The following is a 19,864-nucleotide window of genomic DNA, read 5'->3' as shown; positions in this document are numbered from 1 at the left end:
CTTACAGCTCTGTTCTGGGCCAGATGCAGCTTAACTAGGCCTTTCCTTACAGCTCTGTTCTGGGCCAGATGCAGCTAAACTAGGCCTTTCCTTACAGCACTGTTCTGGGCCAGATGCATCTTAACTAGGCCTTTCCTTACAGCACTGTTCTGGGCCAGATGCATCTTAACTAGGCCTTTCCTTACAGCACTGTTCTGGGCCAGATGCAGCTTAACTAGGCCTTTCCTTACAGCACTGTTCTGGGCCAGATGCATCTTAACTAGGCCTTTCCTTACAGCACTGGACCGGACAATAATCCAGATTAAACTAGAGCTATGTGATGTGATATATATATACACATACATACATACACCACCCCCCCGTCCAGATAAAACTAGAGCTATATGATATATATATATATCCTGTGCTGAGCTAAACTAGAGCCTGTACAACATGCTTTGTAACGTGGTGTCAAAGAGCAGAGCATCTATAACGGACAGACCCCCCCCCCCCCCCCGTCTTTACAACCATTCAGTCGATATGTTTTGACCATGACAGTTGACAAGGTAACGCCACGTCATTATTCTAAACCTTTCCAGTAGCCAAAAGGGTCGCTGGTTCGAATCCCTATTGGTTTCTGTTTGTGTCTCTGGATAAGAGCGTCTGCTAAATGACTGACATGGAAATGTAAAAACACATCTGAGGTAATTAATTATTCCCCGTTTTTCACTGAGCACCAAAAAGGTCGGTGCCCTTCTCCTTAGCTTCCAGTCGGCTCTTTCTGCTTCATCAAACAGGATAATACGACGGATGCTAAATCGCCCGTCTGAAATCTTCAAATCAACTTTTTAAAAATGTGTTGGTATTTATCAGAGCAGTCCCTGATGAAAAGGGAGAATCCGGGGAATAGGCTCGTGTGAATCCGGGGAATGAATCCGGGGAATAGGCTCGTGTGGAGCGGTCCCTGATGAAAAGGGGGGCTAGGTTCGTGTGGTATTTATCAGAGCAGTCCCTGATGAAAAGGGGGAATAGGCTCGTGTGGTATTTATCAGAGCAGTCCCTGATGAAAAGGGGGAATAGGCTCGTGTGGTATTTATCAGAGCAGTCCCTGATGAAAAGGGAGAATAGGCTCGTGTGGTATTTATCAGAGCAGTCCCTGATGAAAAGGGGGAATAGGCTCGTGTGGTATTTATCAGAGCAGTCCCTGATGAAAAGGGGGAATAGGCTCGTGTGGTATTTATCAGAGCAGTCCCTGATGAAAAGGGGGAATAGGCTCGTGTGGTATTTATCAGAGCAGTCCCTGATGAAAAGGGGGAATAGGCTCGTGTGGTATTTATCAGAGCAGTCCCTGATGAAAAGGGAGAATAGGCTCGTGTGGTATTTATCAGAGCAGTCCCTGATGAAAAGGGGGAATAGGCTCGTGTGGTATTTATCAGAGCAGTCCCTGATGAAAAGGGGGAATAGGCTCGTGTGGAGCGGTCCCTGATGAAAAGGGGGAATACGCTTGTGTGTGTTTACTATCATTGTGGATTTACGGTACCCACAAGGATAGTAAACATACAAAAACAAGAAAGATTATCCCTCATGGGGACATTTCCCCACGAGGACAAAAGGGTCCCCCCAAGGATAGTAACAACGTGTGTGTGTGTGTGTGTGTGTGTGTGAGTCTAGACAGGCAGTATTAATCTTAACGAGTACTATGCTCTCAGGTCAACATCTTCACCCACTCATTAAAATGGATAAGTAAATAAACTACTCAGTCAGTGGGACATCTTTTAGAAAGAAAACAACTTATCTGGAAAGGGGCAGAGAGAGCAGAGAGAGAGCAGAGAGAGAGCAGAGAGAGAGCAGAGAGAGAGCAGAGAGAGAGCAGAGAGAGAGGAGAGAGCAGAGAGAGCAGAGAGAGCAGAGAGAGAGCAGAGAGAGAGCAGTGAGAGAGAGCAGAGAGAGAGAGCAGAGAGAGAGAGAGCAGAGAGAGAGAGCAGAGAGAGAGAGAGCAGAGAGCAGAGAGAGAGCAGAGAGAGAGCAGAGAGAGAGCAGAGAGAGAGCAGAGAGAGAGCAGAGAGAGAGCAGAGAGAGAGCAGAGAGAGAGCGCAGAGAGAGAGCAGAGAGAGAGCAGAGAGAGAGCAGAGAGAGAGAGCAGAGAGAGAGCAGAGAGGAGAGAGAGCAGAGAGGAGAGAGAGCAGAGAGGAGAGAGAGCAGAGAGGAGAGAGAGCAGAGAGGAGAGAGAGCAGAGAGAGAGAGCAGAGAGAGAGAGCAGAGAGAGAGAGCAGAGAGAGAGAGCAGAGAGAGAGAGAGCAGAGAGAGAGAGAGCAGAGAGAGAGAGAGCAGAGAGAGAGAGAGCAGAGAGAGAGAGAGCAGAGAGAGAGAGAGCAGAGAGAGAGAGAGAGCAGAGAGAGAGAGAGAGCAGAGAGAGAGATAGGGAGAGAGGAGAGAGAGGGAGAAGAGAGAGAGATAGGGAGAGAGGAGGGAGAAGAGAGAGAGAGCAGAGAGAGAGAGCAGAGAGGAGAGAGCAGAGAGAGAGAGAGCAGAGAGAGAGAGCAGAGAGAGAGAGCAGAGAGGAGAGAGAGAGCAGAGAGAGAGCAGAGAGAGAGATAGGGAGAGAGGAGAGAGAGGGAGAAGAGAGAGAGAGCAGAGAGGAGAGAGCAGAGAGAGAGAGCAGAGAGAGAGAGAGCAGAGAGAGCAGAGAGAGAGAGGAGAGAGAGAGCAGAGAGAGCAGAGAGAGAAGAGAGAGAGAGCAGAGAGAGATAGGGAGAGAGGGAGAGAGAGGGAGAAGAGAGAGAGAGCAGAGAGAGCAGAGAGAGAGAGGATAGAGAGAGCAGAGAGAGCAGAGAGAGAGAGCAGAGAGAGGAGAGAGAGAGCAGAGAGGAGAGAGAGCAGAGAGGAGAGAGATAGGGAGAAGAGAGAGAGCGATAGGGAGAGAGGAGAGAGAGGGAGAAGAGAGGAGAGAGAGGGAGAAGAGAGAGAGAGAGAGCAGAGAGAGGAGAGAGAGGGAGAAGAGAGAGAGCAGCGAGAGAGAGAAGAGAGAGAGCAGCGAGAGAGAGAGGGAGAAGAGAGAGAGATAGGGAGAGAGGAGAGAGAGGGAGAAGAGAGAGAGATAGGGAGAAAGGAGAGAGAGAGCAGAGAGAGAGAGCAGAGAGGAGAGAGCAGAGAGAGAGAGAGCAGAGAGAGAGAGAGAGCAGAGAGAGAGAGCAGAGAGAGAGAGCAGAGAGAGAGAGCAGAGAGAGAGAGAGAGCAGAGAGAGAGAGGATAGAGAGAGCAGAGAGAGCAGAGAGAGAGAGCAGAGAGAGGAGAGAGAGAGCAGAGAGGAGAGAGATAGGGGAGAAGAGAGAGCGATAGGGAGAGAGGGAGAAGAGAGGAGAGAGAGGGAGAAGAGAGAGAGAGAGCAGAGAGAGGAGAGAGAGGGAGAAGAGAGAGAGAAGAGAGAGAGCAGCGAGAGAGAGAGAGAGAGAGAGCAGAGAGAGAGAGCAGAGAGAGAGAGCAGAGAGAGAGAGAGAGCAGAGAGAGAGAGGATAGAGAGAGCAGAGAGAGCAGAGAGAGAGAGCAGAGAGAGGAGAGAGAGAGCAGAGAGGAGAGAGAGAGCAGAGAGGAGAGAGAGAGCAGAGAGGAGAGAGAGCGATAGGGAGAGAGGAGAGAGAGGGAGAAGAGAGGAGAGAGAGGGAGAAGAGAGAGAGAGCAGAGAGAGGAGAGAGAGAGAGAGAGAGAGAGAGAGAGAGAGGGAGGGAGAAGAGAGAGGGAGAGGAGAGAGAGAGAGCAGAGAGAGAGAGGATAGAGAGAGCAGAGAGAGGCAGAGAGAGGAGAGAGATAGGGAGAAGAGAGAGAGAGCAGAGAGAGATAGGGAGAGAGGAGAGAGATAGGGAGAGAGGAGAGAGAGAGGAGAGAGATAGGGAGAGAGGAGAAGAGATAGGGAGAGAGAGGAGAGAGAGAGGAGAGAGATAGGGAGAGAGGAGAGAGATAGGGAGAGAGGAGAGAGATAGGGAGAGAGGAGAGAGATAGGGAGAGAGGAGAGAGATAGGGAGAGAGGAGAGAGATAGGGAGAGAGGAGAGAGATAGGGAGAGAGGAGAGAGATAGGGAGAGAGGAGAGAGATAGGGAGAGAGGAGAGAGATAGGAGAGAGGAGAGAGATAGGAGAGAGATAGGAGAGAGAGAGGGAGAAGAGAGAGAGCAGCGAGAGAGCAGCGAGAGAGAGAGAGAGAGAGAGAGAGAGGAGAGAGAGAGAGAGAGAGAGAGAGAGAGAGAGAGAGAGAGAGGGAGGGAGAAGAGGGAGGGAGAAGAGAGAGGGAGAAGAGAGAGAGAGAGCAGAGAGAGAGGGAGAAGAGAGAGAGAGCAGAGAGAGATAGGGAGAGAGGAGAGAGAGAGCAGAGAGAGAGAGAGAGCAGAGAGAGAGAGCAGAGAGAGAGAGAGCAGAGAGAGAGAGAGAGCAGAGAGAGAGAGAGAGAGAGAGAGAGATGGGGAGAGAGGGAGAGAGGAGAGAGAGAGCGAACGAGAGAGAGCGAACGAGAGAGAGCGAACGAGAGAGAGCGAACGAGAGAGAGCCTTGAAAAGTCATTTTCCAATCTGGTCTCTCGTTCTCAGTTGCCCTTCCAAAACAAGTCCATTAAACGTTGTCATTCTCCCCGCCCATTGACAACGGCCTCGTCTCGTCCACAACTTTGTAATTACCGTCTCTCCTTTGTGCCACCAGAGTAAAAAGCTTTATTTTCCCTTTTCATTTACACTGAAGAATGCTAAATAATAACTGTTCCTCTTCCCTCTCAAGGCCGCCTGCTGTTGTGTCCTGACAGCCCAGCGTGCATCCAAAACGGCACCATTACCATTTTAGGGGCTCTGGGTCACCGTAATGCACAACAACAAGGAATACTATTCGTTGGCTGCACATTTTATTTTAAATCACTATTGTTTTGAAACAATAGTTTCAGGACTGATGCCTCTACTGAGCATTTTACTCAATTAATTGTCAGAAATCGGCGCTGATGATGATGATGATGATGATGATTTCATCAACAGTGGCTTTGGAAATACAAAAAAAAAAATCACATTTCTAAAAGTAGGAAAATATACTGCATGGTCAAAAGTATGTGGTCTGAGGCTGTTTTTCATGGTTCAGGCTCGGGCCACTTAGTTCCAGCGAAGGGACGCTACAGCATACCATGACATTCTAGATGATTCCGTGCTTTTTGGGGAAGTTTGGGGAAGAAGGGCCTTTCCTGTTCCAGGCATGAAATTGTTTGTCGAGATAGGTGTGGAAGAACTTGACTGGCCTGCACAGGGCCCGGACCTCAACCACATTGAACACCTTAGGGAAGAATTGGGAAACCGACTGTGAGCCAGGAGGTCTAAAAATCGGCCAACATCAGCGCCCAACCTTACTCACGTTCGTGTCTGAATGGAAGTCCCCGCAGCACTGTTCCGACATCTAGTGGAAAACCTTCCCAGAAGAGTGGAGAAGCGAAGGGGGGAACCAACTCCAGCAGCAAAGGGGGGGGGGGGACCAACTCCAGCAGCAAAGGGGGGGGACCAACTCCAGCAGCAAAGGGGGGGGGACCAACTCCAGCAGCAAAGGGGGGGGACCAACTCCAGCAGCAAAGGGGGGGGGGGACCAACTCCAGCAGCAAAGGGGGGGGGGGACCAACTCCAGCAGCAAAGGGGGGGGGGACCAACTCCAGCAGCAAAGGGGGGGGGACCAACTCCAGCAGCAAAGGGGGGGGGAACAACTCCAGCAGCAAAGGGGGGGGACCAACTCCAGCAGCAAAGGGGGGGGACCAACTCCAGCAGCAAAGGGGGGGGGGGACCAACTCCAGCAGCAAAGGGGGGGGGGGGACCAACTCCAGCAGCAAAGGGGGGGGGGGGACCAACTCCAGCAGCAAAGGGGGGGGGAACAACTCCAGCAGCAAAGGGGGGGGACCAACTCCAGCAGCAAAGGGGGGGACCAACTCCAGCAGCAAAGGGGGGGGACCAACTCCATAATCAATGCCCCTGATTGTGAAGCGACATACCTTTTATTAGTAGGAAAACACCTTGTCATTCTGATGTCTCCAGGCTGACTTTTCACTTGGCCGGCTAAGATTGCGAGAAGACCACTGGACTTTAGCTAGTTAACATTAAGCCTTGCTAGCCATTTTTTGACAAACTTTTCTAGCGAATAACAAAATTACCATTCGCTTTAAATCCAGATTAAACAACATGATAAAATGGTAAAGTTATTTCCAACTAAATATGTGTCTACTTTAGCAATGTCATCGTACAAAACGACTGGACTGACCACGGCTTCTGGGCATCGGCTTGAGAACGTTTATAACGACTGGGCCGACCACGGCTTCTGGGCATCGGCTTGAGAACGTTCATGGCTTCTGGGCATCGGCTTGAGAACGCTCATAACGACTGGGCCGACCACCGCTTTTAGGCATCGGCTTGAGAACGTTTATAACAAAATGGCGCGACGTCACAGTGACGGAAATTCAACGTTTGAATAAAGAGAAATTTGGGACTCACCCCATTGGTGGTTTTGACAGACACTGTAGAAGTGACATTCACTTGACTTTTCTCAAATAGAAAACACAAAAAAGGTCTTTCTTACTGATATGAAATTTAAAAAAATATGATTATTCATTAATCCACTTCTTCTAAATCAGTGTCCTTGTTATCCAAAGCAAATGTCACCTCATAACAAAATAGTGTTTCGTATACAAACCCTAACCCCTTTACCCCTACCCAACATCTTCATGTGTCATCACCGTGGAATTAAATGATCCTCATTCGATCCCACAACTCTCGAGGAGATCTCAAACACTACTTGTTGGTCTGTCTGATGGTGTGGTCTACGCAGGAGTCGACCTCGGAGTATAACAGGTCAGACACACCGAGGCGTGACAGTGGAGCTGGAGGAGAGCGAGAGAGACGGAGCTCAAATTCAACGTGTCCCTCATATCATACATCAGCTGAGGTAATACCTAATACCAGGAGGGGTCGCTTGGCTGGTTCAATCCCATCTCCTATCCAATCCAATCCCCCCCTACAACCACACTACCAGGAAATAAATTAAATCTTGGCGACCCGTGGCTCAGCACAGCCCACGCCAGAGCTCCGGGATTATTAAGGGGAGGTCGAAGGTGACCGTGTCTGGCAGCTACACACACAGACACTTTATAAATGGCCCCGGGCCCCGGAGCCGTAACTGCCTGGTCCTGATAGTAACCAGTGACCGGATTCAACACAGCCGGACACCCACACAGAGATACAGACATGACACACACACACAGACATGACAAACACACCCACACAGAGATACAGACATGACACACACACACACACACACACTACAGTACCTATAGAAAGTCTTCAACCTCTTGAACTTCAGCCACATTGTGTTGCATTACAAAGAGGGAATTGAAATAAATTACATTTTTGGTCATTGATCAACACAAAATACTCCAGAATGTCAAAGTGAAAACAAGTTGTTTTCCTTTTTTTACTAAATCGTTTTTATTTATTTATCTATTAAAAAAAATACAAGTTGCATCAGTGTTCACCCTCTTTGTTTAGTCAAGCCAACATTTTTTCAGAAGACAGATTGGTGTTAACCGTCCTCCAGAGTGGTGCCGTGGTCTAAGGCTCTGCGTCACAGTGCTAGCTGTGCCACTAGAAATTCTGGGTTTGAGTCCAGGCTCTGTTGCAGCCGGCCGCAACCGGGAGACCCATGGGGCGGCTCAGAATTGGCCCAGCGTCGCTCGGGTTTGGGGAGGGTTCGGCCCAGCGTCGCTCGGGTTTGGGGAGGGTTCGGCCCAGCGTCGCTCGGGTTTGGGGAGGGTTCGGCCCAGCGTCGCTCGGGTTTGGGGAGGGTTCGGCCGGCAGGGATGTCCTTGACCCATCGCACACTAGCGACTCCTGTGGCGGGCCGGGCGCAGTGCACGCTGACATGGTCACCAGGTGTACGGTGTTTCCTCCGACACATCGGTGCTTCTGGGTTAAGGGGGCGTTGTGTCAAGAAGCAGTGCGGCTTGGTTGGGTCGTGTTTCAAAGGACGCATGGCTCTTGGCCTTCGTCTCACCTGAGTCCGTACGGGAGCTGCAGCTATGAGACAAGACTGTAACTACCAATTGGATACAACAAAATTGGAGAGAAAAAATTAAGTCTTAACCAATCACATAAATTACAGTATATGGCCATAACAGGGGCTGAGAAACCTTCAGCCCAGTCCTTTACAGAGACACCTTCAGCCCAGTCCTTTACAGAGACACCTTCAGCCCAGTCCTTTACAGAGACACCTTCAGCCCAGTCCTTTACAGAGACACCTTCAGCCCAGTCCTTTACAGAGACACCTTCAGCCCAGTCCTTTACAGAGACACCTTCAGCCCAGTCCTTTACAGAGACACCTTCAGCCCAGTCCTTTACAGAGACACCTTCAGCCCAGTCCTTTACAGAGACACCTTCAGCCCTGTCCTTTACAGAGACACCTTCAGCCCTGTCCTTTACAGAGACACCTTCAGCCCTGTCCTTTACAGAGACAGCTCTATCTCCTTCAGTCAGGAAAATGATCCTTCGTTACATTGCTACATTCTCCTGTCCAGGTCAGTAAACACTACCAGCAGAATGAGACGGAGGAGAATGGGGATGTTCAAGTGGAACGTACATAACACTCTACAGGCAGCCGTGCTACCTACCAGAGGTCAACACTGTGGAGAAAGTCACGTTTACTTTGGAGAGGAAAGGAGATGGGAGGGGGAGAGGAGGATAGGAGAGGAGATGGGAGGAGGAGAGGAGATGGGAGGGGGAGAGGGAGAGGAGAGGAGGAGATGGGAGGGGGAGAGGGAGAGAAGAGGAGGAGAGGAGATGGGAGCGGGAGAGGAGATGGGAGAGGAGAGGAGATGGGAGGGGGAGAGGAGAGGAGATGGGAGGGGGAGAGGAGATGGGAGGAGGAGAGGAGAGGAGATGGGAGGGGGAGAGGAGAGGAGATGGGAGGGGGAGAGGAGAGGGGAGGGGGAGAGGAGAGGGGAGGGGGAGAGGAGAGGGGAGGGGGAGAGGAGAGGAGATGAGAGGAGATGAGATGGGGAGAGGAGATGGGAGGAGGAGAGGAGAGGAGATGGGAGGAGGAGAGGAGAGGAGATGGGAGGAGGAGAGGAGAGGAGAGGAGATGGAGGAGGAGAGGAGAGGAGAGGAGATGGGAGGAGGAGAGGAGATGGGAGGAGGAGAGGAGAGGAGAGGAGATGGGAGGAGGAGAGGAGATGGGAGGAGGAGAGGAGAGGAGATGGGAGGAGGAGAGGAGAGGAGATGGGAGGAGGAGAGGAGAGGAGATGGGAGGAGGAGAGGAGAGGAGATGGGAGGAGGAGAGGAGAGGAGATGGGAGGAGGAGAGGAGAGGAGAGGAGATGGGAGGAGGAGAGGAGAGGAGATGGGAGGAGGAGGAGAGGAGATGGGAGGAGGAGGAGAGGAGATGGGAGGAGGAGGAGAGGAGATGGGAGGAGGAGGAGAGGAGATGGGAGGAGGAGGAGAGGAGATGGGAGGAGGAGAGGAGATGGGAGGAGGAGAGGAGAGGAGATGGGAGGAGGAGAGGAGAGGAGATGGGAGGAGGAGAGGAGAGGAGATGGGAGGAGGAGAGGAGAGGAGATGGGAGGAGGAGAGGAGAGGAGATGGGAGGAGGAGAGGAGAGGAGATGGGAGGAGGAGAGGAGAGGAGATGGGAGGAGGAGAGGAGAGGAGATGGGAGGAGGAGAGGAGATGGGAGGAGGAGAGGAGATGGGAGGAGGAGAGGAGATGGGAGGAGGAGAGGAGAGGAGATGGGAGGAGGAGAGGAGAGGAGATGGGAGGAGGAGAGGAGATGGGAGGAGGAGAGGAGAGGAGATGGGAGGAGGAGAGGAGAGGAGATGGGAGGAGGAGAGGAGAGGAGATGGGAGGAGGAGAGGAGATGGGAGGAGGAGAGGAGAGGAGATGGGAGAGGAGGAGAGGAGATGGGAGCGGGAGAGGAGATGGGAGGAGGAGACAACAGGAGAAGGCTCTTCACTAGGAGGTCCTGATGAGCAGCCATTCCATTGCGGGTCTAACTAGATTTACAACTTAATAGCAGGTTGACAGAGGCAACGCAGGTAGCCACTCTGCAGGGTGCTGGATGGCATACCAAATTACACCCTATATAGTACACTACTTTTTAACCAGGGAACATAACGTTCAGGTCTAAAAATAGTGCACTATATAGGGAATAGGGTTTCATTTGGGACGCCCTCCTGGTCTGGGGAGGAACGTAGGGTCAAGGAGACCAGACCACCCAGGGAAAGAAGCAATCCAGACAGCAGAGCACACAGAGTAGCCAGGGTCAACGAGCTGCTCATCAAACATGGACTCCCACAGAGAGGATAGAGACAGAGAGAGAGGTGAAGATCACCATTTTCAGATAAGTTGACTTTGTCGGGTGACTGAGGAGCCTGGAGTCGGACACGGTCTAACGAACAGCTGCGATGCAGAATACCAAGTACATGCAGCGGGTCACATGACCAGTCAGATTCAAATTCAGAGGAAAGAGACGGTCTGGTGGTGAAAGGTGGATATCTGGCCTGACCCACCAATCAACTAACTCATCCTCAGTTCACCTCCCTTCTCAAGGCAGGAAACTGAGGATTGATTAAATGGGTCCTTTCTCTTCACGGCATGGCAGACAGACAGACAGGCCTCCAGGCAGACAGGCAGGCCTCCAGGCAGACAGGCAGGCCTACAGACAGGCAGACAGGCAGGCCTCCAGGCAGCTAGCTGTATCGCAGGACCGACAGGCAGCTAGCTGTATCGCAGACCGACAGAGGCAGCTAGCTGTATCGCAGACCGACAGAGGCAGCTAGCTGTATCGCAGACCGACAGAGGCAGCTAGCTGTATCGCAGACCGACAGAGGCAGCTAGCTGTATCGCAGACCGACAGAGGCAGCTAGCTGTATCGCAGACCGACAGAGGCAGCTAGCTGTATCGCAGACCGACAGAGGCAGCTAGCTGTATCGCAGACCGACAGAGGCAGCTAGCTGTATGCAGACCGACAGAGGCGCTAGCTGACCGAGAGGCAGCTAGCTGTATCGCAGACCGGAGGGAATGTAGCCAGCAGCGTTCCCAGATTCCTACCTGGGAATTCTGAATCTGTGAGCCTCTGTGGGTCACTGATACTTCCTGTGCTGTGGGTCACTGATACTTCCTCTGCTGTGGGTCACTGATACTTCCTCTGCTGTGGGTCACTGATACTTCCTGTGCTGTGGGTCACTGATACTTCCTGTGCTGTGGGTCACTGATACTTCCTGTGCTGTGGGTCACTGATACTTCCTGTGCTGTGGGTCACTGATACTTCCTGTGCTGTGGGTCACTGATACTTCCTGTGCTGTGGGTCACTGATACTTCCTGTGCTGTGGGTCACTGATACTTCCTGTACAGCGGGCCCCTAATACTTCCTGTGCAGCGGGCCCCTAATTCTTCCTGTGCTGTGGGTCCCTAATACTTCCTGTGCTGTGGGTCCCTAATACTTCCTGTGCTGTGGGCCTCTTCGCTCTTTTCTGGTGTAAAGATCTGGGTTGGGTATAAGTTTGGGCCTAGAGAAAAGGGATTGTGTTTAGTCTGGGATACAGGGCTGGGGTTCAATAGGGCCGAGCTGAGCTGGGCTGAGCTAGGCAAATCCAGGCCACAGCTGTGCGGCTCGCCCTCTCCAACCCGGTCTAATGGCTCTCTCTCTCTGTGTGATTCCAACATCTGCTTCATCATTTCACCCCCCCCCCACACACACACACACACAAAATGCATTCGATGTAGCATTCATGACCAGAGTAAGTTTTACGGCTGTCGTTAAACAGAGTCTTTCATGTTGTCCGAGGGCAACCTGTGGGGAGGCTGTGATTTGTAACCGTAACGACCGACAGAGGCTTCAACTGAACCAACCCAGCAGGACCGAGTGGATGGCTGAGAGCACGTGGCTGAACAGAGGAATATGGCGTTTTAGTCTGTAGCAGCACACTGCTCTGCGTTTCATTAAACTAAAACGATTTAACCCTTTGTGTCTGTTAGTCGCTCAGCTCACTGACAGAACACAGACATGCATTATTTTTTTAAACACTCTCCAGCTCTCATATTACAAGGTAGGTTTAAAACAAAAGGGCTGGTGGGAGGGGCCACAGCTCTGCAGGTTGTGTGTGGGAGGGGCCACAGCTCTGCAGGTTGTGTGTAGTACAGAAGGGCTGGTGGGAGGGGCCACAGCTCGGCAGGTTGTGTGTAGTACAGAAGGGCTGGTGGGAGGGGCCACAGCTCTGCAGGTTGTGTGTAGTACAGAAGGGCTGGTGGGAGGTGCCACAGCTCTGCAGGTTGTGTGTAGTAGAGGGCTGGTGGGAGGGGCCACAGCTCTGCAGGTTGTGTGTAGTAGAGAAGGGCTGGTGGGAGGGGCCACAGCTCTGCAGGTTGTGTGTAGTACAGAAGGGATGGTGGGAGGGGCCACAGCTCCACAGGTTGTGTGTAGTGGAGAAGGGCTGGTGGGAGGGGCCACAGCTCTACAGGTTGTGTGTGGTACAGAAGGGCTGGTGGGAGGGGCCACAGCTCCACAGGTTGTGTGTGGGAGGGGCCACAGCTCCACAGGTTGTGTGTAGTAGAGAAGGGCTGGTGGGAGGGGCCACAGCTCCACAGGTTGTGTGTGGGAGGGGCCACAGCTCCACAGGTTGTGTGTGGGAGGGGCCACAGCTCCACAGGTTGTGTGTGGGAGGGGCCACAGCTCCACAGGTTGTGTGTGGGAGGGGCCACAGCTCCACAGGTTGTGTGTGGGAGGGGCCACAGCTCCACAGGTTGTGTGTGGGAGGGGCCACAGCTCCACAGGTTGTGTGTGGGAGGGGCCACAGCTCCACAGGTTGTGTGTGGGAGGGGCCACAGCTCCACAGGTTGTGTGTGGGAGGGGCCACAGCTCCACAGGTTGTGTGTGGGAGGGGCCACAGCTCCACAGGTTGTGTGGGAGGGGCCACAGCTCCACAGGTTGTGTGTGGGAGGGGCCACAGCTCCACAGGTTGTGTGTGGGAGGGGCCACAACATAACAACCCATTTTGAAACGTAAAAAACAACTAAAATGAGCTTTTTGTATTTTTAAAATAAAGTTGAGGATGTACTTCCTGTTTTTGGTGGCGATAGTAAACATGCCCTGGTCCTCCAGGTCGAGACAGACAGGGTCCTCCTCCGTCCTGCCCGTCAGAGAAAACGCTCAGCGGTCAGCGCAACGCCGCCAGAAAAGGCAGGACCATTTCATTTCAGCAGCCACTTAGTTCTGGCTCGGCATCTCTCCATCTCCTCTCTCCATCTCCATCTCCTCTCTCACCCTTCCTCTCTCACCCTTCCTCTCTCCATCTCCTCTCTCCATCTCCTCTCTCCATCTCCTCTCTCCATCTCCTCTCTCCATCTCCTCTCTCCATCTCCTCTCTCACCCTCTCTCACCCTCTCTCACCCTCTCTCACCCTCTCTCACCCTCTCTCACCCTGCAGCTCCTCTCACCCTCTCCTACGCTCGTTCCCTCAATATCCTCTCCTCCGCTCGTTCCCTCCATCTCCTCTCGTTCCCTCCATCTCTGAATCTCCGACCTCCTGTGTGAAAAAAACAACTGCGTCCAGACAGAGTCAGGCTGGTGGATACTGTGATGTCCACACCAACTAACAGTATGGTTATACCAGGAGCTGTGGCATCAGACGGAGCGTAGCGTGTGAGGAGTTAGACAGACACACCGGCGGCAGTACACTGCACACACACAGCATACTCTGCTGTACCCAGCACCACTAGGAGGCTGAGACAGATTCCTATTGGCTGTTGGAGACACGGCGCGTAATGTTGCGTAGCCCCGCCTTTCAGCCACTCACAACGCATCCCTAAAACTTCTGTTTTATGAATGAGCGTGAGAATGGATCGTACACACACACACACACTAAAATACTATCCACTCATAATACACACCCTGCTCACTCAAACTGCCTATTGGAATAAGTCATTAAATGGGGAACTCAGTATCATCTCAGTCAAATGTCTCACACCCTATCAAGATGCTGGGCAGCGTGACATGGAAATAGACCAACGCAAAACTAAACTCTAATCTATTCCAACTCCAACTGTATTCATGTGAATCATCATCATCATCATCATCTGGTTTCATTTAGAACGGCGGTTGGGTTTATTAAGATTCAAAAATGCAACAGTCGACACATCTGTTACCAACAGTTCTAGACTGAGATTCACAACACAGGGTTGTTTTTTTTTAACACATCCTTAAAACTGCTGTGGACCAGCATGCATTTAACTGTTAATGCTTTACTGGGAAGCCCTGTGTAAATGCACTACTTCTGACCAGGGCCCATAGGGCTTTACCCATAGGGCTCTGGTCTAAAGAAGTGCACTAACTAGGGAATAGGGTGCTATTTGGGATGCCGCCGTAGTCTAACCAGTATGTAAATCTTAGCTGCTTTGTGTCCGTGTGCGAGTCGTTACGTTGAGAGAGAGAGAGCGAGAGAGACAGAGAACGCCACAAGAGTAAAGCCCAGTCTCTTTCTATGAACTCCGTCCTGCCTGGCTGGCAGAGAGCTTTAGGAGCCCGGCTCAGTCTGTATCTATACTGGGTAAACAGTGCCCTCTATGGGTAGGAGACAGGCTCCGTCTGTATCTATACTGGTTAAACAGTGCCCTCTATGGGTAGGAGACAGGCTCCGTCTGTATCTATACTGGTTAAACAGTGCCCTCTATGGGTAGGAGACAGGCTCAGTCTGTATCTATACTGGTTAAACAGTGCCCTCTATGGGTAGGAGAAAACTCTAAGGAACATATTTTACACAGCACAAGGAGAGGAGAATCTCTCATTCGGTTCACCATGTGCCTGCAATTTAACAATGGCTCTACATTGGTGTGAATTTAAAAACACATATATATTAGACTTAATGAGGTAACAGTATGACACAAAAATAAATAGGCACAGTGTGAAAGAGGATACGAGTGTCAACTGCAGGCCTGGAGACTAGCAACCTTACTGAATATCACAGAGTGGGTTTCTAATGTCGTCCTGGTTAAGGACTAGTCCTACGTCAGTGGCAAGCTTCTCTGTTCCTGGTTCAGGCACAGTACAAAGCAAGACTGACAGCTTTAGAACCATGAATCGTTACGACGGTTCAACGGGAGTGAATCGTTACGACGGTTCAACGGGAGTGATTCGTTACGGCGGTTCAACGGGAGTGATTCGTTACGGCGGTTCAACGGGAGTGATTCGTTACGGCGGTTCAACGGGAGTGATTCGTTACGGCGGTTCAACGGGAGTGATTCGTTACGGCGGTTCAACGGGAGTGATTCGTTACGGCGGTTCAACGGGAGTGATTCGTTACGGCGGTTCAACGGGAGTGATTCGTTACGGCTGTTCAACGGGAGTGAATCGTTACGGCGGTTCAACGGGAGTGAATCGTTACGGCGGTTCAACGGGAGTGAATCGTTACGGCGGTTCAACGGGCGTGAATCGTTACGACGGTTCAACGGGCGTGAATCGTTACGGCGGTTCAACGGGCGTGAATCGTTACGGCGGTTCAACGGGCGTGAATCGTTACGGCGGTTCAACGGGCGTGAATCGTTACGGCGGTTCAACGGGCGTGAATCGTTACGGCGGTTCAACGGGCGTGAATCGTTACGGCGGTTCAACGGGAGTGAATCGTTACGGCGGTTCAACGGGAGTGAATCGTTACGGCGGTTCAACGGGCGTGAATCGTTACGGCGGTTCAACGGGCGTGAATCGTTATGACGGTTCAACGGGCGTGAATCATTATGAATCTTTAATAGGAGTGAATCATTATGCATCTTTAATAGGAGTGAATCATTATGCATCTTTAATAGGAGTGAATCATTATGCATCTTTAATAGGAGTGAATCATTATGCATCTTTAATAGGAGTGAATCATTATGCATCTTTAATAGGAGTGAATCATTATGCATCTTTAATAGGAGTGAATCATTATGCATCTTTAATAGGAGTGAATCATTATGCATCTTTAATAGGAGTGAATCATTATGCATCTTTAATAGGAGTGAATCATTATGCATCTTTAATAGTGCATGCTGCTCACTTGTCTGACAAAAGTGACTCGCTGTTTAACAACTGTTTTCACAAATCAAGTCTGACATCATGCAATCTGGGAGAGCAGTAAATTCAGAGGAGGAAAATGTTGACCTGCTTGTGGTGCTGTGGAGATGCCAGAGGGAACAATGGTGTCCCTTTACAGTGGGGCAACACTGCCCTCTGGTGGTGGACAGGGGAACTGGGCTTCACCATTTCAATATTGGGTCTTGGAGGACAAAACACACTTAAAACCCAAATTTGCTTTAGTTGTAGATTCTACAGTTTTTTTTTAAACAGCAGAGATAATTGTCTGTCTTTACTTTCCAGAGTCATTAAAAAGCATTAGTTATTCTTTGCTGTAAAAAAATAACAATTCAGTCACATCTGACAACACCAGACACAGTCTTCACCCCCAGGTGCAGCTCTCAATACAGACAGTGGCGTGAGTCCCAAATGAAACCCTACTCCCTAAATAGTGCACTACTTTTGACCAGAACCCCATGGGGAAGTAGGGTGGCATTTTGGAGACCCCAGTCTGAACAGAACAGCCATTAAGCCTTAAGCCTGAAGCCTTCCCTGAAGCTCAGAACGGCCTGTCCAGCAAAGCCTTGTGATGAGAGCCAGCCGGGAGGCCAGCGTGGGTCTAACACACACAGAGCTGACGCCACCAAAACCATTACAGGCCATTCCCAGTTTCATCTCCACCGATTTGGCCGTGACAGTCTCACCTTTCCCAATCCCCACTGTCCGTCAGGAAGACGGGCACACGGCCTGGGCACACGGCCTGGACCCCCCCCCAGTGCCTGTCCATCACTCTGGGCCTAAATAAGGACCTAACACCACCTGCCATTCCCCCCCCCAGCATCCCTCTCATCTCTGAGCTGATGAAGTCAGAGGGAGGGAGGGAAGAGGAGGGTGGCAGTGGAGATAGCGCGAGAGGGATTGGGGGAGGGAGGGAGATTGAGGGGTAAGAGAAAGAGAGGAGAGAGGGGTGGATGGATGGAGAAATGGAGGGGGAGGGGGGTGAGAAAGTGGCAATGTCACACCCTGTTACCTGCCATTGGTCAGAGTGACAACACAGTCACACAACTGGCCTTCAACCAAGCCCCCAGGATAGCTAGTGTGTGTGTAAGGTGTCATGGCACAGCCTACAGAGCAACAGAGAAACCATCTAAAGCACTTTGTGTAAAACCACCTCCAGTTCACTTCACACATCAAATTTCACAGAGCTTTGGTATCGCTGTATTATTATCGTGTCTGTACCCCAGAACCAGACCGGAGAACCAGACCGGAGAACCAGACCGGAGAACCAGACCGGAGAACCAGACCCCAGAACCAGACCCCAGACCGGAGAACCAGACCCCAGAACCAGACCCCAGCCCAGAGAACCAGACTCCAGAACCAGACCCCAGAACCAGACCCCAGACCGGGGAACCAGACCCCAGACCGGAGAACCAGACCCCAGAACCAGACCCCAGAACCAGACCCCAGACCGGAGAACCAGACCCCAGAACCAGACCCCAGACCGGAGAACCAGACCCCAGAACCAGACCCCAGACCGGAGAACCAGACCCCAGCCCGGAGAACCAGACCCCAGCCCGGAGAACCGGACCCCAGACCGGAGAACCAGACCCCAGAACCAGACCCCAGACCGGAGAACCAGACCCCAGACCGGAGAACCAGACCCCAGAACCAGACCCCAGACCGGAGAACCAGACCCCAGCCCGGAGAACCGGACCCCAGCCCAGAGAACCGGACCCCTGCCCAGAGAACCGGACCCCAGCCCAGAGAACCGGACCCCAGCCCAGAGAACCGGACCCCAGAACCAGACCCCAGACCGGAGAACCAGACCCCAGAACCAGACCCCAGAACCAGACCCCTGCCCAGAGAACCGGACCCCAGCCCAGAGAACCGGACCCCAGAACCAGACCCCAGACCGGAGAACCAGACCCCAGAACCAGACCCCAGAACCAGACCCCAGCCCGGAGAACCGGACCCCAGCCCGGAGAACCGGACCCCAGCCCGGAGAACCGGACCCCAGCCCAGAGAACCGGACCCCAGCCCAGAGAACCGGACCCCAGCCCAGAGAACCGGACCCCAGCCCAGAGAACCGGACCCCAGCCCAGAGAACCGGACCAGACACAGAGCCAGTCAATACCATGCATGTTTAATGTAACCTTTATTTAACTAGGCAAGTCAGTTAGAACAGATTATCTACAATAACGGCCAAACCCGGACGACGCTGGACCAATTGAGCGCCACCCTATGGGACTCCCAATCACAGCCGGTTGTGATACAGCCTGGAATCGAACCAGAGTGTCTGTAGTGACGCCTCAGGCACTGAGATGCGGTGCCTTAGACATTAGCCATGACTAACATCACTATACGTTGCCTTACAAATGGTCCATTTAGTCTGTATGTAGTGCACTACTGTTGACCTACGACCTCACAGTCATTATCATGTTTCATACAGCACTACTGTTGACCTACGACCTCACAGTCATTATCATGTTTCATGCAGCACTACTGTTGACCAACGACCTCACAGTCATTATCATGTTTCATACAGCACTACTGTTGACCTACGACCTACTAATCTCAGACGGTCACCTCACAGTCATTATCATGTTTCATACAGCACTACTGTTGACCTACGACCTCACAGTCATTATCATGTTTCATACAGCACTACTGTTGACCTACGACCTCACAGTCATTATCACGTTTCATGCAGCACTAGAACTCTGATACAACTTAGATACTAGTGTCTCTGTGTCAGTCTCTGTGTCTGTCAGATCCCTCCAATGAGTAATGCTGGCTGCTGAGTAACTATTATGTCCATGCCTCTGGCAGAAAGCATCTCTTCTCAGTCTAATAGTCTCATTAAACTATGAATAACCACACGTCTGTGTCCCAAAAGCCACCCTGTTCCCTATGTAGTGCCCACAGTGCCCTGGTGAAGTGCACTACGCTGTAACAAAAGGGGCAATTCCGGTGTAACGGAATTACGCAGAGAGTCAGATCTGTTACGTTAAAACTGGTACACATTTAAGTCCTTTAACAGGTGCTCTTATAAAAAATAAATTAAATTTAAAAAAAGTGATTTACAAGAGCAATTAGGGTTAAGTGCCTTGCTCAAGGGCACAGAGATTTTTTTTCAACTCGTCGGCTCTAGGATTCGAACCAGCCACCTTTCGGTTACTGGCCCAGCACATACCGCAAAAAAAAACAGTTGTTTACAAAGTTTAACTAAACGATACAACTATACGCACAAGAGCTACAGTACTTTCATTCCCACTACAGTTTTGACAAACACATTTTACAGGAAGATCAGTTGAGATAAATGTCGTTAACTGCAGTGTTCAGTTGTTTACTGTGTAAATTGTGAAAAGTCGTCATTGTGCTTAGAGTTCTATGGTTGACGAAACCATCAGGTTTTGGTTGGCCAACAATTTAACGGTTCTATTTTATTAAATCGGCGTCTCGACTTAATCCCGTCATCGTGGAATCGCCCTATGTGGAATAGGGCGCCATTTGGGACACACACCCTTATTTAAGATGCATTTCAGGAGGATGTATCAGGATGTATCAGGAATAATTATGGTGTCAGGACACCATATGCCCACGATCTGCATACTAAACAACTCAGCCAATTAAGGAATGGAAGAAACGAGAGGTGAGTGAACGTTGGGCTGTGGTCCACAACACAGGGGTTTTACTGGGAGATCATTGGACAGAAATTAGACACAGAGATTCATGTGATTCTCTGGATTCATTGTGGGACTAAATTCTAAAATATGGGATGAAGATGTGATTCTATTTTT

At 51.3% G+C, this 19,864-nt stretch overlaps 1 protein-coding gene across 4 annotated transcripts in view; it reads right to left on the bottom strand.

Annotated features, from left to right (window-relative positions):
* Window positions 1-19,864, bottom strand: part of LOC109885706 (threonylcarbamoyladenosine tRNA methylthiotransferase-like) — a 288,428-nt gene that overhangs the window by 257,771 nt on the left and 10,793 nt on the right. Inside the window, exon 4 of one of the 4 annotated variants that reach the window (XM_031812257.1) lies at window positions 7,448-8,049. The exons of 2 other annotated variants lie outside the window; for them this stretch is intronic. In XM_031812257.1, coding sequence (XP_031668117.1) covers window positions 7,598-8,049 — 452 coding nt within the window. In that variant the 3' untranslated portion in view covers window positions 7,448-7,597. Of the gene's footprint in view, window positions 1-7,447; window positions 8,050-13,560; window positions 16,884-19,864 lie in introns of those variants that run through there. One more of the 4 variants, XM_031812254.1, reaches the window with a different exon arrangement.

The sequence above is a fragment of the Oncorhynchus kisutch genome, unplaced genomic scaffold (genome assembly GCF_002021735.2).
Source record: "Oncorhynchus kisutch isolate 150728-3 unplaced genomic scaffold, Okis_V2 Okis02a-Okis13b_hom, whole genome shotgun sequence".
NCBI lineage: Eukaryota > Metazoa > Chordata > Actinopteri > Salmoniformes > Salmonidae > Oncorhynchus > Oncorhynchus kisutch.
This window is presented reverse-complemented; position numbering and strand designations above follow the sequence as displayed.